The 23,352-nt window shown below is 47.6% G+C and overlaps 1 protein-coding gene across 1 annotated transcript in view; it reads right to left on the reverse strand.

Moving 5' to 3' along the window:
- NADSYN1 (NAD synthetase 1) overlaps positions 1-23,352 on the reverse strand; it is a 199,914-nt gene that overhangs the window by 7,957 nt on the left and 168,605 nt on the right. Inside the window, exon 20 of the mRNA XM_085643580.1 lies at positions 2,186-2,362. Within this exon, the coding sequence (XP_085499706.1) occupies positions 2,186-2,362 (177 nt within the window). The remainder of the gene's footprint in view (positions 1-2,185; positions 2,363-23,352) is intronic.

Genomic DNA, 23,352 nt, shown 5'->3' on the forward strand with positions numbered 1-23,352 from the left:
AAGCAGCTGATTGGTCAACTGATTCTATGTTTAAGACTTTTTATTATAAACCTATTCTGGATATTGCTTCTGTTGTGGTGGCTCAGCTTTGAACAAGCATAATCGGAGCCTCCGGTCCTGACATAGAATTAAAAATTTGCGAACATACGTGACAAGAATTTTCAATTCTATTAAGGACACGGAGGCGAGGATTATCCCACCCAGTTTTTTCTGGTATGTATTTTTTGCATATGATAATTTTCTTTTTCAATTCTATATTCTGGTATACTGTTATGATGTATTTGGATACAGTCCTTATTTTCTCTCTTCCCTCCCTAAGTATTCTATGCTTTTCTTTTTCCTTTCGGACTGGTATATTACGACTTTGTCTCTTCTTTCAGGTTCTGATCCGAAGTGAGCTGCACTTCTTTCTTTATCTTGGACTATTTTTGGACGTCTACTGGTTCCTATTTTGGGGCTGTTGTTTCACGCATCAAATCAGCTGTTCCATCCTGTTGGTCTTCAGTTGAAGTGTTCGAGCTACGATTTTATCTTCCACGACTTTTTTCCAGTTGTTGCATTGTTTTCTTCTTCTAACTGTTGCTAATTTCCAAAGAAAGAGGATGTGGTATTCTCTTGCTGACTATTTATATGTACATACTCTATGGTTATTTCGTCATACCCATTGGTTCATGGGTATTGTAGTTTTTTTGTTATAGTGTAATATGATTGGCTGCTGAGCAAATTTCTAGTAAAGAAATGAGAAGCATAATCCTCGCCTCCGTGTCCTTAATAGAATTGAAAATTCTTGTCACGTATGTTCGCAAATTTTTAACTGTAACTGCACTGGGACAGCGGGGAAGCATCATATCCTGGAGAAGGGGTGGACCCCACGCCGCAAGGTCACACCTGCACACTTGTTGAGTTTTTGTTTGTTTGTTTTTTGCATCTTTTATATAACTTGAACTCGACCCGAAGGTATTGGAGCGCTGTACATGAGCACCGTATTCCCATTACACATTCAGGCACGGGGAGATCAAGTGATTTGCCCAGAATCACAGGATGTGGACGCGACCTCGAGGCTCGAACCCTGGTTTCCTGCACCAAAGTCGGCAGTTTAAGCCAACGGACCACATCCTCTCCCAGCTGCAAAGGGTGGGTTCTGCCTAAGATTGACATGCCGCCCCTCCTCCACCCGGGCAGCGCAGTCACCGCCCGAGATTGGACTCTAACGGGGCGATGAGGCCGATAATCTTCAGATGCCACTTTGTTTGGGGCGTGGGGTCTGTTTAGGGGTGAGCGCTGAAGGCAGGATGTCTTTCGAAGAATGATGTCAGGCCATGGTTGCGTCTGTGCTGGCCGAATGTGCCTGGATGCCTGACCTCAGATTCAGGCCACGCACCCACTATAGTATCCTACGAACATATTTAAATCACGTGGCTGATGGCAGATGTTGACGACTGCACGTTGGGAGTATGAAAGGCGGGGTGGCGCCCCAATGTTCTAATGGCTAATCTCTCAGAAAATACCCCTCTCTCTTGTATGTAAGGTCATTGAATGCTCGCTCTTTCCCCTGCAATATTTTCATCTTTTTATCTGGAGTGTTTAGTGCTGCTCCACGAGGGCCTGTGTCCATGCCAGATCTGCATGATAGCAACGGACAATATAAATAAAAGGCTTATGTGGTTACCCTCAAAACCAGGCATGAATCCAGACCTCGTGAACCACCGGCGGGCCGGCCATCAACATCGTCATCAAACAAGTTTATTTCGAGACAAAGCCCATACAACTAAGAAACAAGAAATACAATGTACACAAAACATACCAAAAATATTTAAAGATCAGACTATAAATATTTCCTAGCTGAGTCCTTGATATTAAAATCTCTCTTTGCCCCTTTAAATAAGATTTAAATAACTTTTAAAAAAATGTTTCCTTTCTTTCTGAGCAAATAACGTGTGAGAAGACAATCAGCCCAGATCTTGTTTCGTCACTTTTAAGTAATTCTACCGTGTGGTTCCCCCCCAGGTATACCTCTAGTGTTTAACAACTATTCAAGTCATTTTATGCTAGCGTAGGTATGTGCTGGGCTACTGTAAAGTGGGGTGGGGCGATGGTCCTTGCTAGCGTCCGGGTCCAATGAACTCTTGCTACGCCAGTGACGCAAACGCGCACAAAAGAAAGGGCAGCCCGCGGCGTGCTGTACCTGCTCATCGATGCACCGGAACTGCCAGGGCCAGGCGGTGTTATACAGGAAGGGGCGCAGGTCAAACCGGTTGTCATCCGGGCTGTAGTTCTCCGCGTGATAGGACGGTGTCAGCGTTGTCATTTTGTGCCGGTTGATGGAGTAGGATCGGAAAAAATGCTTCACCTTTTCTGCCACCTGGTGGAAAAAGTACAGAAGTTCAGGCTAGCAAATTCTCCATGCAGTAGTGAGAGCAATACAGTGTAATGTTTACATTTCCAGATTTAAACACGTTACACATGATTTGATGCTCAATATAATAATATCGACCTGTTCCTAAGCAGTACCTACGGATACATAATTGAGTTATACATTTCATTAAGGTCACATCTGTCGTGTCGTCACTCGGGCAGCACGCGGAGACAGGTATGTTGGTAATAATACTTTCTTCTTCGTTGCTGTGCCCACACGCACGTCTTTCCCCATGCCCTCGTTCTCCAGAATGCCCTTCCCACTCCCTGACCGGAAGTAGTGTCCGGTTGCTGTCCCCGCCCAACATTAGGGTGCAGGGTACTAGTGCCCTCTGACCCAGGTCACTACAACATCCAAATGTGCTTTCATGTAAATTCCTATTAGAGTTATGCCCTCCTGAAAGATGGGAGATTTGAGGTTTCACAGTCGGGGTCGGATGTATGACCCTTTTTTGCGGCCGCAACCGGGAGATCTTCCCGTTTGTGACAGCAAAAAAGAAAAACTGGCATGTTGAAATGCTATTTTGCGAGTCACAGACTCGCAAAATAGCATTTGCGATGCACGCTATTAGGAAGGGGCGTCCCTACCTAATAGCGAGTCACCATTGCATGTACAATTGTTTTGCGACTGCAAAACACTCGCAATTTATCACCTACTTGAAGCAGGTGCTAAACCACTCGCAAACAGGAAGGGGTCCCCAGGGGACCCCTTCCTCTTTGAGAGTATGTGAGGAAATATTTTTTAAGAGCACGCAGTGGTCCCAGGGACCACTGCCTGCCCTTAAAAAATTGAAACTGAAAAGTTTGATTTTTCTTTTGTAAATGCATTTCGTTTTCCTTTAAGTAAAACGGGCTGCATTAAAAAAAACTGCTTTATTTAAACAGCAGTCCCAGACATGGTGGTCTGCTGACCCCAGCAGGCCACCATCCCTGGGAGTGCTAGCCATTCCCAATGGGGTAGCAAATTGCACCAGCCTCATTAATATTCATGAGGCATGTAATTTGCGACCCCATTGGGAATCGCAAACAGTGTCTGAGACACTGTTGTACATCCCAATTTGCGAGTCAGAAATTACAGTTGCAAATGCGACTGAATTTGCGAGTTGCAAATTGGTGGGTCGTACATCTGCAGAGGGGGGTCACAACACCAGAGGGTAACACACAGGAGGGGGTGTTGGTGGCATCAAGGGCAGGGCAATACAAAAAGGGGACAAGTGCAGCATTATAGACTGGGTACGAATCTCATTTTTAGGTCTCGCCTAGGCAGCACGCATGCGTAGCTCTAGGAGATGACCTTTAGAAATTGGTGTGCTGTTTTCAACACACTTGTGCATGTGGCGGCATCCACCTTACGGGAGCGAGCACCGGCGCACAGGGGCCATCTGTATGTAATTAGGGACACGCGCACGCTTGTTTACATTAGCCTGCTCTTAGTCACCTTGCCGGCACGACATCCTGGCGCTTTCACTTTTGTTTACGTCCACGCTTGTTTGTAGAACGCTTGACTCCAAAAGCTAAAAGGCACCAGAAGAGGTAAAGGCAGGATCCTGGGGGCTAGGAGTAGATGAGAGGTGGAACAGAGAAACTGAGATTTGTTTTGGGCTGGCTGATGTCTCTTCAGCCACTTCCCAGCATTTCAATCTTTACCATCAGCTTTCAGTCTGTCTTTGAATTTCCTCCTCCTGTTCTCTTTGAGTTAACATGCGCCCTTCTCCCTCTGTGTCCTTCTTTTGGATTTTGTGTTGAGATTATTTCCTATCTCGTTTCCGTCTGTTTTTATAATCTCTCCTCTGTCACCCATTTCCCACCATTTTTACCCTCTTGTTTCTCCTGTTTTTACTCTGTTCTCTGTATTCAATGTTTCCCTCCGTTTGTGGCCCATCCCAGTTTGCACCCCATTCCTCCATATGCAGCGGCGCCATTTACTCTTTCTTTTTTGCACCGCTATACCCTCTGAATTCACCCCCTTCTCCACTGTTTTCACCCCTCCCTTTGTTTTCGTGCCCCTCCCGTGGTTTTGGACTTGTTGCTTTCGTCTGTTGCCTATACACCTCCATCCCCGCCATGGAGTGCACGTTTCTTGCCCTTCTCTGTGCTCTCCCTTCAAGCTGGGCCTGCTCATCCCTCCCGGCTCTGGAAGTATCCGTACCAGCAGCGGCTCCGCTGACTTCTCTCCTAATTGAGTTACAGCCACGTATGTGCGCCCTGTCCTCCTTGGGAGCCACTGACAGCAGTTCCAGGAATGCGTTGACCTCCCACTTGCATGGGTCGCAGCTTTGAACTTGGCACAGACAAAAAAAAGGCAGTGAGTTATTTATAGGTCCGGGGTAGGTTCTCAAACTCGGTGTCACCTACCCCGGAAGCCGGGTTTGGTGGAGGCTAGTTTGGCTAGGAACCCCACAAGCAGCATGTCGAGCAAGGAAGCCCATGTGAAAATCGGGCCCTGAAGGTTCCTTGAGGCCCGCCACTGCGAGTGAAATCGACTCCTCACATAGTTTAGTGGGCAGCACTGCCCCTTCACTGACATCACATGCCCGTCACCGGTACCAACTATCCCCTGCACCCCGCGTGCCAACCAGACAAGTGTTCCACTGCAAACTTGGGTCACCTCGCACCAGCCTCCCTTCTTCATCCTCGAGCCACAGCCCACGAGCCATATCTGCCCCTTCGTACTACCATTCATCTCTAAGCCCTCCAGTGCCTTCTCATGCCAGGTAGTTCGTGCCCCCGCCCCTGTCAGGTATGGCTGCCCCCTTGTATCAGGACACTGCCCAAACCACCCACGTCAAACCAGTTCCCCTCCCGGGACAGCGGCTCGTCACCGCCCCTCTTGCTTTCAGTTTAGGGGAGAGCGAGATTGTGTGCAAGGTTAGGCACAGAATGTTCTGTCTTGCTCATAATGTCCCCTCGCCGCTCAACCTCTGCACTTGGCCTCACTTCCCCACGCTTCCGTGTGTCTAAGAACATTACGGGTTTATGTTTTCCTGAGCATTAGACCTCAGGCTGGAGGGCTGTGTTCCCGGCACTCTCCAACTCACGCGAGTGCTCATTCACAGCACTCACTCCATTGTCTTGAGTTGGTGGGGCGCCGTCATTACTCATCACTGGGCACATAGGCCGCCATCTTCCCAAAGTGCAACGACAGCTCCTATTTTCTTCTACGTTAAGTTTTTGTTCACTGCACGCGAGACTGTGCGTGCGAAGCCCTCGTCTGTGGTCTGGGCCTAAGGCATAAAAGGATTTAGACCACGAAAAGCATGACCACATAGTGCACAGAGTATGCAGGGCTTACACGGACGTACACCTGTGTGCAAGGCCCGCAAAGCGTTGCCTTCAGTCATACCCTTTGCCACTGCACACAGGGAGAATCACGGGCTATACACAACTTTGTATGCAACAGTGGCCTCCAAATGGCTAACTACATATTTAGATACACAGTACAGCGGAATGAGGCTTGCCTTCGGCATTGCGCTTGCTACAGTGACATCTGATATACAACGACTGTATGACTTGGATATACCAAGCATAGGACATGGTCATATGCCATGCCTTGTGTGTGCAACATACATAGCACATATCACAATGTAGGTGCAAGTGCTATGTCCACTACATACAATGAAACACACATACAGGGCACAGCCTATGGGCATGGTGCATGTGTGTAGTATGTACCGGGTATGGCCTTCAGCTATGCCATGTGCGTACTATGTATACGGACATTGAACACACATTGAGAATCTCATGGGGACATTTTCCTTTGCATAACTCACCACAACTGGCAATTTTCATTTATTTTCAGGTTGCTAATTCTAACTGTAACATCCCTTTATTCCCCAGTTGTTTTTTATTGAGTATTGCATAGAAAATATCTCAGTTTCCATACTCGACGCACAACGTAGCTCATATATGGAAAGGGCTGTTCATAGTTTACACATAAATACAACTAATAAGTAGCATACATATCCTTGCACTTTGGCAGTACTACTGGACATTTTTCAAACCTTATACTTAACAAATCTTGAACAATAAAATACTAAACATTCAGAGTAACTAACCTCCCTCTAAGAAATGTCTTTCAAATAATTTGTATGTCTTCGTATGATGAGGGTTACTGGAGACCCATAACAAAGCTTTATAGTGGGTTGCTTGGACTTTGAAATGGCATACATTGTCTACTGTCCAAAGAGCTGCATAGAACAGCTCGCCTTCTAAACGCTACTTCTGGTTTCAGCATCAGCAGGTTGCAGCTGAGGACCAGGTTGTTGGAGTACTATACAGGAGGCACCTCCTTAGGCAACCCTTTCTTCCCAGCAACCATGCCAACTTGTCCTGCAGTTACTGAGTGACGATGGTCCTTAGCTAGTCTCTGCATTAATTTACCATAATCTATTATATTTTAAGTATTTGCCTCTCGTAGACTCACCGTGGTCTGCAGATCTCTAGAACCCACTTTTTTTATTTTAGACAAATAAAAGATATGTGAAACCCTTGAATGATCTTAACCACTTGTAATTACCCTATGCTGGATATCATTCTATATTTTTTCCTCCATGTTCTATCACAGGTTAGGACTAACCTCATCCAACCCAGGCTTAGTCCCCTTTCAAACAAGCATTTGCAATGCAATAGGTCTCGCATTTGCGAGAGTTTAAGCTATTGGCATTGTGAAGGACAATGCCTGTTATTTATCTGTTTTGATAATGAACACATAAATAAGTCATTTTCATTTACAATGCCAATAGCTCAAACTCCTGTAAATGCGAGACCTATTTCATTTCAAAGAAGCATCCGCCATTTTCGCGGGCTGCTTGGAAAGTAAAAGCGCGCATGGCGCGCCGAATGCTGCAGGAAAGCATGTCGTGCCTCCAGTAGGATAAACTCATTAAAGAAAATAGTGCTTACAGATTAAATATGAAGTAAAAGGGCCAGCCCTCATAGGAGGTTACAAATTAAGACAAGGAGGTACTAAGGAGGCACTAACAAGCCTAAAAACGAATCAGAAGCCAGCATTTACAAATGACAATGACGCAAGCCAATGAAAAATATGGGTGGAGAGTGCGCGGAGCTTCAAGTCCATACTCAAATACAGCATTGCTCCAACTGGGTATGTCTGTGCCTTCCATGCAGTGTGCCCGTTCTGGATGCTCGGGGTTTCGTCGAGGTCGGCTGATTGGAGGTTTCTCTTGGGTGCGTGGAAGGAAATTCTCCCATTGAGGTATTGGATTCTTGTGTTGTGGAGGCATTTGTAGGCGTGGGTGAGCAGCTTGAAGGTTACTCTCTTCTCAATGGGGGAGTCAGTGGAGGTCTCGCAGGTGTTGGGTGATGTGTTCCTGTCGAGGGACGCCAAGGACGTGTCTGGATGCGGTGACTGAAATTTGCGGAGCAGCGGCTTGTGGATTCCGGCGTAGAGGGCGTTTCCGTAGTCTAGTCTGCTGGTTATGAGTACGTGGGTGACCGTTTTTCTTGATTCGGGGGGATCCATTTGAAGGTCTTACGGAGTATGCGCAGTGTGTTGAAGCAGGTGGAGGCGATGGCGTTCACTTGTCGGGTCATGAAAAGGGAGGAGTCGAGTATGATGCTGAGGTTCTGCGCATGGTCGGTGGGGGTGGGTGGACTGCCGAGTGCGGTGTGCCACTAGGCGGTGTCCCAAGCAGTCGGGGAGGGTCCGAGGACGAGGACCTCTGTCTTCTCCGAGTTCAGCTTCAGGCAGCTGTTGCTCATCCAGGTTGCGACATCCTTCATTTCTTCCTGAAAACTGAGCCTGGTGGTGATGGGGTCTTTGGTGAGGGAGAGGAGGAGTTGAGAGTCGTCGGCGTAGGAAACTATGTTGAGTTTGTGTTGTCTGACGATCGAGGCGAGGGGGGGCCATGTAGATGTTGAATAGCGTGGGGCAGAGTGAAAATCCCTGAGGCACTCCGCAGTTGATATCTGCGGGTTCAGACAGGAAGGGTGGCAGTCTGATTCTTTAGGTCCTGCCGGCAAGGAAGGAGCGGACCCACTGGTGGGCAGTTCCCTGAATGGTGGCGTCGAAAAGTCTGCTTGCGAGTGTGCGGTGGGAGACGGTATCGAAGGCAGCAGAGAGGTCGAGTAGGATCAGGGCCGCGGTGTGTCCTTGGTCGAGGACGGTGCGGATGTCGTCTGTGGTGGCGAGTAGGGCAGTGTTGGTGCTGTGGTTGCTTCAGAATCCAGATTGGGAGGGGTCGAGGATGGAGTTCTCTTCAATGAATTTCGTTAGTTGGGCGTTGACGGTCTTCTCGGTGACTTTGGCCGCGAAGGGCAGGAGGGAGATGGGTCGGTTGTTCTTGAGGTCCAAGGGGTCTGCCGAGGGTTTTTGTGCAGCGGCTAGACTTCTGCACTTTGAGTCGTCGGAGAAGGTGTCGGTTGTGAAGGTGGTGTTGATGGTGCATCGTAGTACTGGTGCGATGGCGGCAGCGGTTTTGTGGAAGATGTACGGTGGGTAGGGGTCCGTGGGTGCTTCTGAGTGGATGCCCTTCATGGTCGATTCGGTGCCTTCGGAGGTGGCTGGGGTCCAGACGGAGATGGTGGGTCGGTTGGTGGTGTTGGAGGGGTAAGTGGTTTTAGAGTTGAGCTTGTTGCAGAGGTCTTGGCAAGGGGTGATGTCTGAGGCCTCACTGGGGGTTTTGGTGAATTTTTGGATGATGCTTAAGAATACTTTCGAGTTGCCGGCATTGGTGGAGATCTTTTTCTGGATAAAGGTTCGTTTGGTTGACCTGATAAGTTGGTGGTATTCAGTCATGGTGTTCTTGTATGTGGTCCGGTTTTCCAGAGTTTTGCTGTTACGCCAATTCTTCTCCAGACGTCTGCAGGTGTGCGTAAATTTGCGGTGAACCAGGTTGCCTTCCTGTGGTGTGGTCTGTCGAAGTTGGAGGGGTGTGAGTTTGTCTGCACAGTTGGAGATCCATCTGTGTAGTTCTTTGACTGCAAGTTTGGCGTCGGTTGAAGGGGGGTGGGGGGGCTTCACAGTTGAGGGTGGAGTTGAGGTGCTCCTCTGTGACCTTGTTCCAGTTCCTTCGCAGTGGGCGGGGACCAGGTTTGGGGGCGGTGGGTATGTTGAAGTGGAACTGTACACAGTGGTTGTCCATCCATGGGGGTTGAGTGGTATGGCTGAAGTGGATGTTGTTGCAGCCTGCAAAGATGTGTCCTGCCTTGTGGGTGGGGGAGGAGATGAGTTGTTTCAGTCCGAGGTTGGCGAGGTTGTCCAGTAGGGTGGAGGAGCTGGGGTCATTGAGGTTGTCGAGGTGGAAGTTGAGGTCTCCGATGAGTATGTAATTTGTGGAGGTGATGGCTTGGGGCAAGAAGAGGTCGACGATGGTGGCGGTAAACGCAGTTCGAGGTCTGGGGGGCTGTAGGTTAGCGTGCCACATAGAGTGGATCTGGGGCTGGTCTGTACCCGGAAAGGAGGTGCTCGGTGGAGGACTGGGGGTCATTCATCAAGGAGGTGGTGAGACAGAGGGAGCTCTTGTGTGCGATGGCAGTCTGGTCGGTCTTTCCTCTGGATCTTGTATCCTTCGGGGGTGGCGGTGGGATGTCCGGGGCGGAGGAAGTGTTGGTCCAGGTTTCCGTAACGATGGTGACTTCTGGCGAGAGAGTGCCAAGGAGGTCCCAAATCTCTACAGCATGTCTGTGCAGGGAGCGCATATCGAGGAGGATGCACTTTAGGGCTTCAGTGGTGTTGGCGTCTGGTGCAGAGCTGGTGCCCGTGGGGGTGTGGTGGGTGGTGAAGGCCTGGTGGCAGTAGAACTGGCAGTGGGTGGTGTTCGGTGTGGACAGCTCGCAGTTGTTGTTTCTACCGGGGTTGAGTTCGGGGAGGGTGGCGAAGTCGTAGCGGTGGATGCTCACAGATCCAGGGTCCCAGGCGCTGGTCGCGGTTGGGCGTAGACAGGCTTGCCTACGGCGCACCGGCCGCCATTATATAGTGGAGGGGAGAGGGAAGCTCAGCTGGGAGCGGGGATGGCAAGGGGTCAAGGCCGCGGGGGAGCTATGGCAGGAATGGGTGACGGGAGAGCAGGCAGAGGAGACAACAGGGGCACAGTGAATGGCACAGTAATGGACAATCAAAACATGGGAACAGTGGCACAGTAAAGGGACAATAAACAGAGGTGCAGTATAAAAAGAGACAAAGGCTACTTACGAGGGAGTCAGACACCAAATGGGCACAATGATCACCAGGGCAACAGGAACAGCAGAGGCAAGGCTCGAACCCCTACTTACAAACTCTCAGCTACAGTGGCACAACGATGGAGCAGCTGGAGGAGAGAGCAGGTCCCTGGCCAGAGGTCAGAGGTCGTGCTACGAATCTCACAACTTGCTGCTCAGTGTCAGGGTTTGGAGTATTGTCTCACCTGTTCAGAGACGGTTTTTCAGGATCTTACCAGGTGTTGATTTGTAATGCCAAGTCAATCCATCTAATAGATGCTGCCCTAACTGAAGTTCCAACGCTGAAGCAATGTAATAAATATATAATGGCATAACAATTTCTAATCATGATATAGGGCATCATGTATCGCTGTTTGTGGAGAGTGCTGCGGGACCAGGACTAAGTGTCCCAGGGGGCTTGGCGTTCCACACCTGTAGCGGATTTCACCTTGCAACTACAAAGCCTATCTCCACTTCCGCTGCGCGGACGCGTGTGGACGTGCGCCGGGCGAAGCCCGGGCCAAGTGAGGGCCCGTTTGAGCCCGTTAGAGACCGATTGAGGACGGGACAGGGCATCTCCCTTTCATTATCAGACAAGGTTAGTAACATCATAGTTGCTCCCTGTTGCACTGACAATCATCAGTATTGTATACGGTTAATATAAAGGATAGGATACAGTCATTATTACCGGCAGTACTATGACGTCAGCTTCAGACAGAGGTCGAAAATCTATAGCTGGGACATTAGATCAATTCTTGGTGAGAGTTTCGTCTATTTTGGAAAAGGAAATTGATTATACGGAGAAACGTTTGTCTGTGGGATCTTTGGCTGATAAACGTTCTTCTCTGGGACAGCTGGCTTATGTTCGTTCCCCGGTGTACCATAAAACACCGAGAGATGACAATGAAGTAAGCCTCGTGGAACGAGAGGTAGCAAATAGTTCTTCGTTACATGAAGGGCCCTCTCACTGCCTCCCAGAATCTGAAGGAATTAATCTCAATACCAGACCAAAAGTGAAACAAACAAACCTTATCCAAACCGATGTCGTGCCCCAGAGCGTTAAGACACGTTCTGCTACTAATGTCAAGGAGAAAACCCTAAACTCAAATAATAGTGGGAATGCGAAGAGCCAGAGACCTAAAAGGAAGCGTGGGGAAACGGCTAACGGAGGGAAAAATGCAAAGGCAAGGAGAACCAATCCTGTAAACGCTAGTGAGATGATTCCTACCCCCATGGAAAAACCCACTCCAGGCCCCGGAGATGGAACAATATTCCCTCCCTTGATTCCATCTAAAGAGCTGCAACCAGACCTGGGAGATGACTTTTGGAGAAAGATAGACTCAATCTTCTATAAACTATGCCTTCCAATTTATGACAGACTGGATGTAATAGAAAACAGATTGGTATATTTGGAACTGTCACATGCATCAGCACAGACTCGTTTAAAGAATGTTAGTAATTGTCAGGCGTCTGTTAAACCGACTGGAACACTGTCTCACAAATGCATTACTACTGCGATACTGAGGCAGGAAACCCGGGTCACTAAAAAGAGTTTTGCATGCAACACAGTGAGGGCAGGGAGGGTAACAGCTAATGAAAGTTCATCAGCTGCGCAATTGGGGAGGGAGTCACTTAGTACTTCAGTAGCAAGAAAACCCCAAAGTATACACCTCCCACCTGAGTCCACACCTTATGTGGTGGTATTGGCAGGGGTCAAACCATTGGGCCCAGAAAAAAGGGAGGACTTCAGGGCATTAAAGAACAAGTGCGTTTTTTGGCTTAATTTAAATCGCCCCTTACTCCAGCACGTTTCAGCCGAAATTCTGTTTGCAAGACGAGTCGACTGGGTTGGTCCCAAGAACAAATCAATAGAGGGAGATTGCATAATAATAAATTTCAGAGACAGGAAGCCAGTTGACCACATTTGTAATTGGCAGAAATCAAATACGTGTACTACCATCCTTTCATTGCCTTTGTCCTTTTTTTATTGTGGACACCAACAGCCAATCCTAGACGACCAAGGACATAGAGGTTTTGATAATTGTGTCATGAATAACAGAGGGTCTAATGTATATAATGGGACGGCTAGGTCCTCTGGGCTGGAAGATTGTGATTGACGGCCAGCCCACTCTAGTGATAGGAACATAACAATTGAACCAACCCAAACCCTTCTTGAGAAAGGTGAAGACCAATTAAATATAGTTGTGGGTGATAGACCAGACAATGAACAAAATCCGTTAGTTGGGTCAACAACAACTGACCTGATTCAGACAGGAGTGGTAAGCCCATTAACTTTGGTGAAAGAGGTGGGGTGTCTGTTGCACCCTCCAAGCGATGCTGAAGGTGGCAGCGAGCATGGCACCAAATCCAATATGGGCACTATTATTATGGATAAACTGGCTCACCCCGAGAGGGATGGTCTAGGCGCTCCATTGCTGAGTCTAGATATTAACAAGGGAAAACACAGAGAGAATGGTTCATTGTCTATAATATCTTGGAACATTGCAGGCCTAGGTCCTAAAATTGCCTCCCCTGAATGGATGGGATTCATAACAAAATATGATGTATGTCTCTTTCAAGAGACTTGGTCAATAGATCCTGTGTTCTGTAGTGGCTTCCTCAATTTTTATGTCCCTGCATTAAAAAGCGTAAGAGGCCGCCCGTCGGGTGGATTAACTATATGGATAAGGCAGGATTTGGGGTGGCAAGTAAACCAAGGTGTAAGAATTAGTGAGGATATATTATCAATAAGGATTGTCTCCAAGTCTAGGATTAAACTAGAAAATTTCAATGTGTATGCAAGAGGCTTACCGGGGGGCAAAAAGTCTGTGGTTGTAAAGGAACTGGAAGACTTATTAGACTCTTTGCCCTTGAACACTTTACCCCTTGTAGCAGGTGATTTTAATACCTCCTTTGAGCATTTGGGCCACGATATATCACAGTTTACAACAGAGGAGGACGCTAGATGGGGTATTCCAACCCTCCAGATTGCTCCCGTGAAAAGGTATAGGCAATCATTTGAGGGCAGCCAATGGGAGAAGTGTGTCAGACAAACTCGGAAAGAACACCTTTGAAAATGGCCGCAGGGCGAGCAGAATAGATTATTTGCTTGTTCATGTGAAGCTCTGGTTCCATCTTGGAGATATGAAGGTCATCAACCGTACCGAGAGTGATCACCAGCCACTCGCCTCGGTATTTAATTTGTCCTTATCTGGTAATTTAGTATCCCAGCAAGGTAATTCCGAGCCCGAACAAATTATGTCTAATAATATGCGTCATCTAAAGTGGGGTAGGATTGTGGGAGACTCAAAAATTACGACAGCGATCAAAGAAGAAGTAGCTGGTGCATTACAGGTACCTGGTTTAGCTGTAGATGGTTGGAACTCCAGCCAGATTGTGGTGGAAGTTCACAATAGGCTTTTTGAGGGTCTGAAAAAATATTTTGTTAAACCTATCTCAAAAAGAAACACCGACCACCACAATAACGAGGGATGGTACAATTTTGACTGCAGGAAAGCCCGGGCTAAACTTGGTAGTGCCCTCAAGACGAAAGATTCAATATTGGTAAGGTCTGCTAGGTTATTCTACAGGAAGACAATGAAAGAGGCTAAGGAAATGTGGGATAATGAAAAGTGGAAGGATCTCCTTGATGCTTGCAGGCGTAAGAATGGCAAGCAATTCTGGGACATATACAAATGGGATAGGGGTGGTGTTCCAGAGCGCCCACAGAATAATGTGGACCAGAATGCGTGGGTTGAGCACTTTAAACCACAGTATGCAGCAACCTGTGAAGAAAACTCTGGTGACACTTTTAGCCATGTATACTATGATAAGGCAATATTTTCACCAATAGATGTAGTAAGGGCCCTAAACACAGTGACTGGGGGTAGAGCACCTGGCATGGATGGAATTCCAGCAGATGTGTTTACTAGCGATAGACACCTCTGTTGTAGTTATATTACACGTCTTGCTAATGCAATCGCCCAGGGAGCTGATATCCCTTCCTCATGGAAGGGAGCTGAAATTGTCCCGGTATTCAAAAAGGGGGATAAGTCTGTAGCTGGCAACTACAGGCCAATCAGCCTAATAGATTCAACACAGAAGATCATTGGTCGTTTGTTTCTACATGAGATCTTAACATGGATAGAAAACCGGGAAATCCTAAGCCCAATGCAGGCTGGTTTCCGACGCCGGACAAGTACAATTGACCAAGTTTTCCGTTTTGTTACTTAATATTGGAAGACGGTGGTCTTAGGAAAGGGTGCTTTATATGCGGTGTTTGTCGACCTAAAAGCGGCTTTTGACCTGGTTCCACGTAGAAAGCTCTGGCAGGTCTTGAGAGAAATGGGAATTGCACCTGAACTCCTTTCCGTAATCATCCGCTTACATGAGGGTAATGTTGCTCGGGTTCGCTGGGGGGGTGTGGGAGAGGTGATAGAGGATTTTCCGGTTGGCAGGGGCGTGCGACAGGGGTGCATCTTGGAACCGACCCTGTTCTCGCTCTTTGTCAACGGGGCGGCCGACTTCCTCTCGCTGACCCCCACCGACGCACTGGTATTGGCAGGGTCACGTGTCCCCATCCTCATGTTTGCGGATGATACGTTGATTATCTCCAAGACCCCAAGTGGTTTACAAAAGGCACTTGGGTGTTTTGAAGAGTTCTGCAAAGTGAGGGGCCTGGAAGTCAATACTGAAAAAACCAAGTTCATGTCCTTTAATGAACATAAATCATACAAGGGAAGGATTTATATGAACAATTTACCCCTGGAGCAGGTTACTTCATTTACATATTTGGGAATCACATTGTGTCAGGACACGAATTCCAGCAAAAGGATACCAAACCTCGGGAGCGAAGATATTTCTCCTCTCTCCCCTCAGGGCACGACCAGACTCGAAAACAATCTCGACCTCTGATCTGCTGCCCCACTGGGAGGTAGGAGACAGCTTAGGACCACCAGACTTCAAGGAGGGATGGCTGGGAAGTAGTGTTGTCAGTTGTGCGTGTTCCCTGCAGAGTTGTCAGGAGCGTGATTTCCCTACAGAGAGAGAGAGAGAGAGGATAAGGGACGTGACATGTAATGCACCCCTTTCTATCCCTTCCCACCCGCCAATCTATCTACTTCTATATCCACTCCCCTTCCCAGGAGGTGTGCTCTTGTGGACTCACCAGTTTGGTAATCTGTAAGCGGAGTCTTAGTGATGTAGCAGTAGATTTGAAAAGCAGTCACTTATAGTAGGAGAAATCACGTTTAGATGTAGTGACAGGTGGCTCCAATGTTCGGGTGTCTCCAATGTTCACCTGGAGAGACCAGCAACCCAAACACTCGATGAGTTCCAGCCGCGAGGGAAGGATTGTCACAGTAAACACACAAAGAGGAAAGTCCGGTCCTGCTGTGACGGGAAAGTCCGGTCCTGCTGTGACGGGTAGGGGAGCAAATGAGTCCGACTCTCTCAGAGGTGATGCCGAAGGCAGGGGTAGGATATACTGGATTTGTCGGAATCGGGAGGCCAACGGGGAAGAGGAAAACACGGACCGGAATCAGAGAGAGAACTTGAAATCGGGCGGAGATGAAGACGTTCTCAGCTGCACGGAAAGCCAATTAGTTGGTTCGATAGTCCGCTGGTCTTGCGGGGGGAACGATAGGCATGAAAGGATTAAGGTTCAAATAGAGAAGGGCAGCACAGATCCGAGCAGGATAGTAGCAAAAGCGCTGCCTGACGAAGAGTTCCACGGCAGGCAAAGGTCCGATGCACAGCTGCGAGGAGGCGTGGTCCATCCAAACGGAGGGATTGTCAAGCTTCGACGTGTAGGAGAGAGATGCTTATATCTCCGCCTCTCACGTCAGGTGATCTCAGCAAGCACACACCACCTCCTCCCCTTTCCCACTGTCTTCTAGGAAATGTAGTGCACCTAACTAACCACAGCCCCAAGCACGGGTTCTACCGTGTAACACATTGCAGAAAGACATGCGTTGGGACTGCCAATTAGATCGTGCTGTACTTATACACAAACAAAAATCAGGTGTGCTTCTCTCCAGATTTAAAGCCTCATTTACAAAAACGATCTCCCCAGTATTGGAAGTTTATGGGATGATGGTTTTGAGCTCATGCTTATATGGGGCTGAGCACTGGGGATTTGGTAACTTGAACAGCCTGACAGTGCTTGATAACACGTTTTTACGCAAGATTACAAATCTTCCTTCAAGTACGCCACTGCGACCTCTATTATTAGATCTTGGCAAAAAGCCACTTGAATATCTTGTGAAGCTTCGTCCAATACTTTATTGGCGCCGGCTTTGGTGTACAGGTGAACTCATCCACTATAGGAGTGTCTTTATGGACGTAAAAAAATCTGATTTGTTTCACAAAATACATTGGTTGCGTGGGATCAAATCTCTTCTTGGTAGCATAGGCCTGATCGATCTCTGGAATGACCCATCAAATGCTGTTTTCCCAACAAAGGAGAAGTTGAAAGCAATATATTGGGAATGGGTATTCAAGGTGGAAACTACACAAGGTCTCTCTACCCATCTAACGTGTCGTTTCCTCGACTTAAAGGTTTGTCCATCCCTTGAGAGGTATTGGGATATAATCGAAAAAACCCTCGATCGTAAACTGTATTTCCAATTACGGGTGGGTACTTTACCCGTTGCTGAATTCACCTCCAGATGGGGGGGCCGACATAGCAAAAACGATAAGTGCTATAGATGCGTAGATGTATGTGAATCAGTAGGACAAGTACTATTATTTTGTCCTATGTATGTAGTACCTCGAAAAATCTGGATAAAGCCCATTTGTAGATTTTTGGGCATTAGAAGATACGCTATAGCTCTGCGTATCTTGTGCACAGATTCTGCCCCGCCCACCTGTATAGCTGTGGCTAAGTTTTTGGGATGGGCCTGGGGTATACGGTCAAAAGCCCTGAAGTAAGATGTAAATTGTTTTTAATATGCCCATATTTTTTAGCATCTATCAGATGTAATTAATCTTGGTTGGTAACTAAAGCAGTATGACCCTTGAACTGTGTCATGTTGATATAAATGCAAGATGGATTGGTTTTAGATCGGCTTAATAGCCTTTTAAGTATTGTATTCGATGATTGTCTAGAGATTTAATTGTAATTTTAAACTTTTAGATAATTTATTAACTTTTTGATATGATTGTAATGTGCTTTTATGACTCAATTGTCGAATAAAGCTTAATTGATCGATTATACTGGTGGAAGTATTCTGTATGATTATATTTGTGGCAGTATCCTGTGTGATTATGTGCGTGGCAGTATCCTGTGAATATACTGGTGGCAGTATTGTGTTATTATACTGGTGGCAGTATCCTGTTATTATACCGGTGGCAGTATCCTGTTATTATACTGGTGGCAGTATCCTGTTATTATACAGGTGGCAGTATCCTGTGTGATTATACAGGTGGCAGTATCCTGTGTGATTATACAGGTGGCAGTATCCTGTGTGATTATACTCGTGGCAGTATCCTGTGTGATTGTACTTGTGGCAGTATCCTGTGATTATACTCATGGTAGTATCCTGTGTGATTATGCTCGTGGCAGTATCCTGTGATTATACTCGTGGCAGTATCCTGTGTGACTATACTCATGGCAGCATCCTGTGATTATGCTCGTGGCAGTATCCTGTCATTATACTCGTGGCAGTATCCTGTGTGACTATGCTTGTGGCAGTATCCTGTGATTATATTCATGGCAGTATCCTGTGTGATTATACTCGTGGCAGTATCCTGTGTGATTATACTCGTGGCAGTATCCTGTGTGATTGTACTCATGGCAGTATCCTGTGATTATACTCACGGTAGTATCCTGTGTGATTATGCTCGTGGCAGTATCCTCTGATTATACTCGTTGCAGTATCCTGTGTGATTATACTCGTGGCAGTATCCTGTGTGACTATACTCATGGCAGCATCCTGTGATTATGCTCGTGGCAGTATCCTGTCATTATACTCGTGGCTGTATCCTGTGTGACTATGCTTGTGGCAGTATCCTGCGATTATATTCATGGCAGTATCCTGTGTGATTATACTCGTGGCAGTATCCTGTGTGATTATACTCGTGGCAGTATCCTGTGTGATTGTACTCGTGGCAGTATCCTGTGATTATACTCACGGTAGTATCCTGTGTGATTATGCTCGTGGCAGTATCCTCTGATTATACTCGTTGCAGTATCCTGTGTGACTATACTCATGGCAGTATCCTGTGATTATCCTCGTGGCAGTATCCTGTGTGATTGTACTCGTGGCAGTATCCTGTGATTATACTCACGGTAGTATCCTGTGTGATTATGCTCGTGGCAGTATCCTCTGATTATACTCGTTGCAGTATCCTGTGTGACTATATTCATGGCAGTATCCTGTGATTATCCTCGTGGCAGTATCCTGTGATTATCCTCGTGGCAGTATCCTGTCCTTATACTCGTGGCAGTATCTTGTTATACTCGTGGCAGTATCCTGTGTGATTATGCTCGTGGCAGTATCCTGTGTGATTATACTCGTGGCAGTATCCTGTGATTATAATCATGAAAGTTTCCTGTGTGATGACGGCTCCATAGAACTCAATTACAGCACCAGAGGGAGACTCACACAAACATCTTAGCAGCTGATCTGGACTGGAAGGTGGGGGGGGGGGGGCTTGCCGCATTGGAGACACGAGCGGAAAGACACACCTGACAGGCAGGAACCTAGCAGCGAAGCAGCTACTGACAATAGACAACTCACCATCTTTCAGTTCTCAACCCAAAGAACCCAGTAAGCCCACCAACACTAGGAAGGTGAACTAAGCACCCATATATGCCTCCATCACAAAAGCTAGCCATGGGCATATTGCGCACAAATACACAGTCACCAAACACGCTTAGAAGCACAGGAAAACCAGCATGCAGAGTATGACAGCGCGCATGAAGCTCCACATTCGATACTCGCCACTAAACTGGTTTCTATTTTAGCTGCAGTAAAAAAATCGGATCTACACTTGAGCAAACGCAGACATCACTAGAGTCCAGAATAGACAAAGTTACTTCAGACTTTACGTTACTGCGAGCCGACCACCACAAATTAACAGATAAGGTCTAAGCCAACAAGCTTAACATATCAGAACTGAAGCCAAACACACACAGACACGCGGCCGCTTTGCAAGACCTCCTGGACCAAGTAAACACAATAGAGGACAGACTAGAAGATGCAGAGGGACACTCCCGCTGCAGCAATATCCGTGGGGTGAGCCTTCCTGAAGGAGAAGAGGGACAAGACCCTGTAGCATACAGCAAATGCTGGCTGTAGGAGCTGCTTCCGGAAGATGCGCTGTCGCCCCATTTTGTGGTAGAATGGCACATCAGGTGCCAGCCCGCAAACCGCCTCCAGGAGCCAGGCCAAGATCGTTCCTCTTTAAATAACTAAACTACAGAGACAGGAACGCAGTACTGAGGAAAGTGCGATATTTGCCAGACATCAGGATACAAAAGAGCCACATAATGCTATTCCCAGACTACACTGCGCAGGTACAGAGACGGCGAGGATCTTTCAATACAGTGAAACGCCAACTTAGAGAACTAGGCATCTGCTACTCCCTCATGTTCCCTGCCAAGCTAAGGGTAGCAGCAAAGGGTACCACCCGCTTTTTCGACACGCCTTCTGATGTCTGGGACTGGCTGGAGGAGTAAGGCTGACTGACAGGACCCAGGCAACCCACAGAAAACATATCACCCCGGCGGAGCAGGGGGGCTTGTCGCTGCGATGAGGGAAGAGGTCCGAGTCGCGTAATGCCATTGACAGCGGTCTCGGACCTAGAAAAAAGATCAATGGAAAGGCAAGGGGCAATCCATGTGGCCGCAACAATCCGATCCACGTCTCAGAACTCTGACCACGAAGGGAGTTCCACTCATTCGTTAAGCACAGCTGGGTCGACGCCTGCCAGATCGGAGGACCTGGACTCTGCACCACCAGACGTCACACAACAGACAGCGTACAACATGATCTGAACAATCATGGAGAATTGATTGGTTGGTTGCTATCACATAATATGCGAATAGCGCGCTGTCTTGTCTGTAGTTGATGTCCCAATAGGCACACACTCAGCAAGCAGATGGGACAATTAACATTCTAACAGACATAAAGACCATGCAGGGCCCTACACTCCCATAACCCAGGCTGAACACACACCCACATCTACAACTCAGGTGGGATTACCTTAAATTTTCCTTGCTCTTTTCAAAGAACATCGAGGGGGAGACAATGCCGCATAGTCCACAGCATGCACCCAAACAGCTAAATACAAGTTAACATAACAGTTGCCACCGTTGGGCATTTTAGTTTGGGCGAATTACGACTCTGAATTCACCCTCATACAGTTATGCAGAACGTAGTTGAATCCCTTGTTCTAATTTCTTTTACATCACCCCAAGGAGCTATAAGAGATCGACCAGTCCCCCGCCGCACACTAGCCAACCCTTACAGTAGGGGCAATATCATTTAACTATGGCACAGGCAAACATATTTACCTGGAATGTGAGAGGAATGCACACACCCACAAGCAGATACAACATGTATTCCAATCTGCAACGTAGATCTACAAGCATAGCCTCCCTGCAGGAAACACACGTGAACCAAATGGAAAATGAATGCCGGCGATGGAAGGGGAGCTATATCCAACTCACTACTCCTCCAAAGCATGGGGGGCATTAATATGGATAAAAGCCTGGGTCCCTTATGTGAAGGAAGATGTGATAATAGACCCGGAAGGCAGATATGTGTGTGTCAAAGATTGATTAAAAAGCCTAACACTCCTAATAGGCGCCATATACACTCCTAATGTGGAACAAACACTATGCCTTAGTAAATTAACTGGGGTATTGGCCAGATGGAGCAGAATCCTGTGGCTTCTAGGGGGAAGATTTTAATTCTGTGCTAGACGTAGACCTAGACAGGGCATTCCCACCCTGACGAGAACCACAGCGACGTTCAATGCACAGGCACTAATGGAATGGTTGACTTACTGGTCGCTGACTGACATCGGGTGCGCCCTCAATCCTAAAACATGTATTTACTCGTACAATTCCCCTGGTCACGGACTACATGTGAGGTTGGACCATATAGTGGGGTCACACGCTCTCTCCCCGCTTATCAAGAGGGTTGAATACCTAGGACGCACGTACTCCGACCACAATCCCCAGCTACTGCAATTTACATGGGAGGCAGGTCCCCCAATCCCTTCATGGCAACTCCAATCAGCAGCACTAGCAGATCAAGCATTCCATTTCTCCTTGGGAACAGCGATCCTAGAATACTTTGAGATAAATGAAGGTACCATAAACGACACACTACTTGAATGGGACGTCTTCAAAGTTACCACAAGAGGGCACTGCTTGGGGGCCAGCTGTAACATACGAAAACAATTCAATGACACGTTTAGTAGAGAGACAATTACTACGCCACGAGACAGTTGAGGGCGCGGAAGGCACCCAGCGTCTAGAAGAACTACACACAGAACACGCTGATCTACTAGAAAGACTTCGATGTCCTATCTATGCGGCGCACTCCACACGCACGCAAGCCACAGCATGCCAAGCGGGTCAGATGTTGGCATGGCTCCTGCGTCAGGAACAAACTCGCCAGCCCATATGCGCCTTACGGGCAGAGACAGGACACACACTATACACACAGTATGAAATACAGGCGGCTATCATGCTCCACTACACTAAGCTTTATCAGTCATCAAGGCAATGCGACAAACAACACCTAACCGCTTTCCTAAAATCAGTGCATCTACCAAAGACAACCCCAGAACATAAAGAAATTTTGAACGAAGCTCTACCAACCTACAGATCGGGGAGGCCTAGCGGCCCGAACCTGGAGCAATACTATCTGACCGCCCAGCTGCAGTGGGTGGCCAGGTGGATGGCTGATCGTCATCACAATGACACTGCAACCACGCGCCCAGCCAATACCTTGGTGGAACTGCGGCGACTGTTTAACCCCTGTACGAAAGCAAAGCCTCCAGAATTGTTGTTGCCTAATGTAGCATATAGATTCTTCCGCAGAAGCCTACATCTTACCCGGAATGTTACACCGTATGCACCTGCTTTACTATTGGAGGGAACGCCCAGAGGTCGGGCTGTGAATAAAGCCGCCAAACTGAGGAGCTGGTGTGAAGCAGGAATCCAAGACATAGGACACCTATACTGGGAGGGCATCCTAACCTTGTACGCGACACTAATAGAAGAAGGCGAGCTACCCTAAGGCTAATTGCTACTACATTGGTCGTTGTTGGCCGCCCTCACCTCTAAATGTGGAGACGTAACCCTTGAACTTCTAACCTATCTCACTGTACAATAGTTACATGTCATGGGACAGGAAGGGCATCTTACATGGTGGTTTGCCGACTCACTGTACCACCACACTGCAATCAATCCAATGCCCCTTCGGCTTCACTGGGAAAGAGATATGCAACGTCAATTTACAGACTGCGAGTGGACCTCAGTGCACGAAAGTCCTGTGCACATCCCTAGAACATGCGCTTATGACAAATACAGTATTATGTCACGCAAAGGGAATATCTTACACCTGCTAAAATCAATAGATATTTCAACCGCACGGATGCCACCTGTCCCCGCTGCTCCTTTGTTGAAGCAGAACTTATACATATGTTATGGGACTGTCCCCACCTACACACATGCTGGAGTGAAGTTGTAGATATACTGACTCACTGTACCGTCGTGCCCCCCCCCCCCTCCCTCCCCAATTTGACTGGCGCACCTACATC

This window comes from Triturus cristatus, chromosome 3_1 (assembly GCF_964204655.1).
Source record: "Triturus cristatus chromosome 3_1, aTriCri1.1, whole genome shotgun sequence".
In the NCBI taxonomy this organism is placed as follows: Eukaryota; Metazoa; Chordata; class Amphibia; order Caudata; family Salamandridae; genus Triturus; species Triturus cristatus.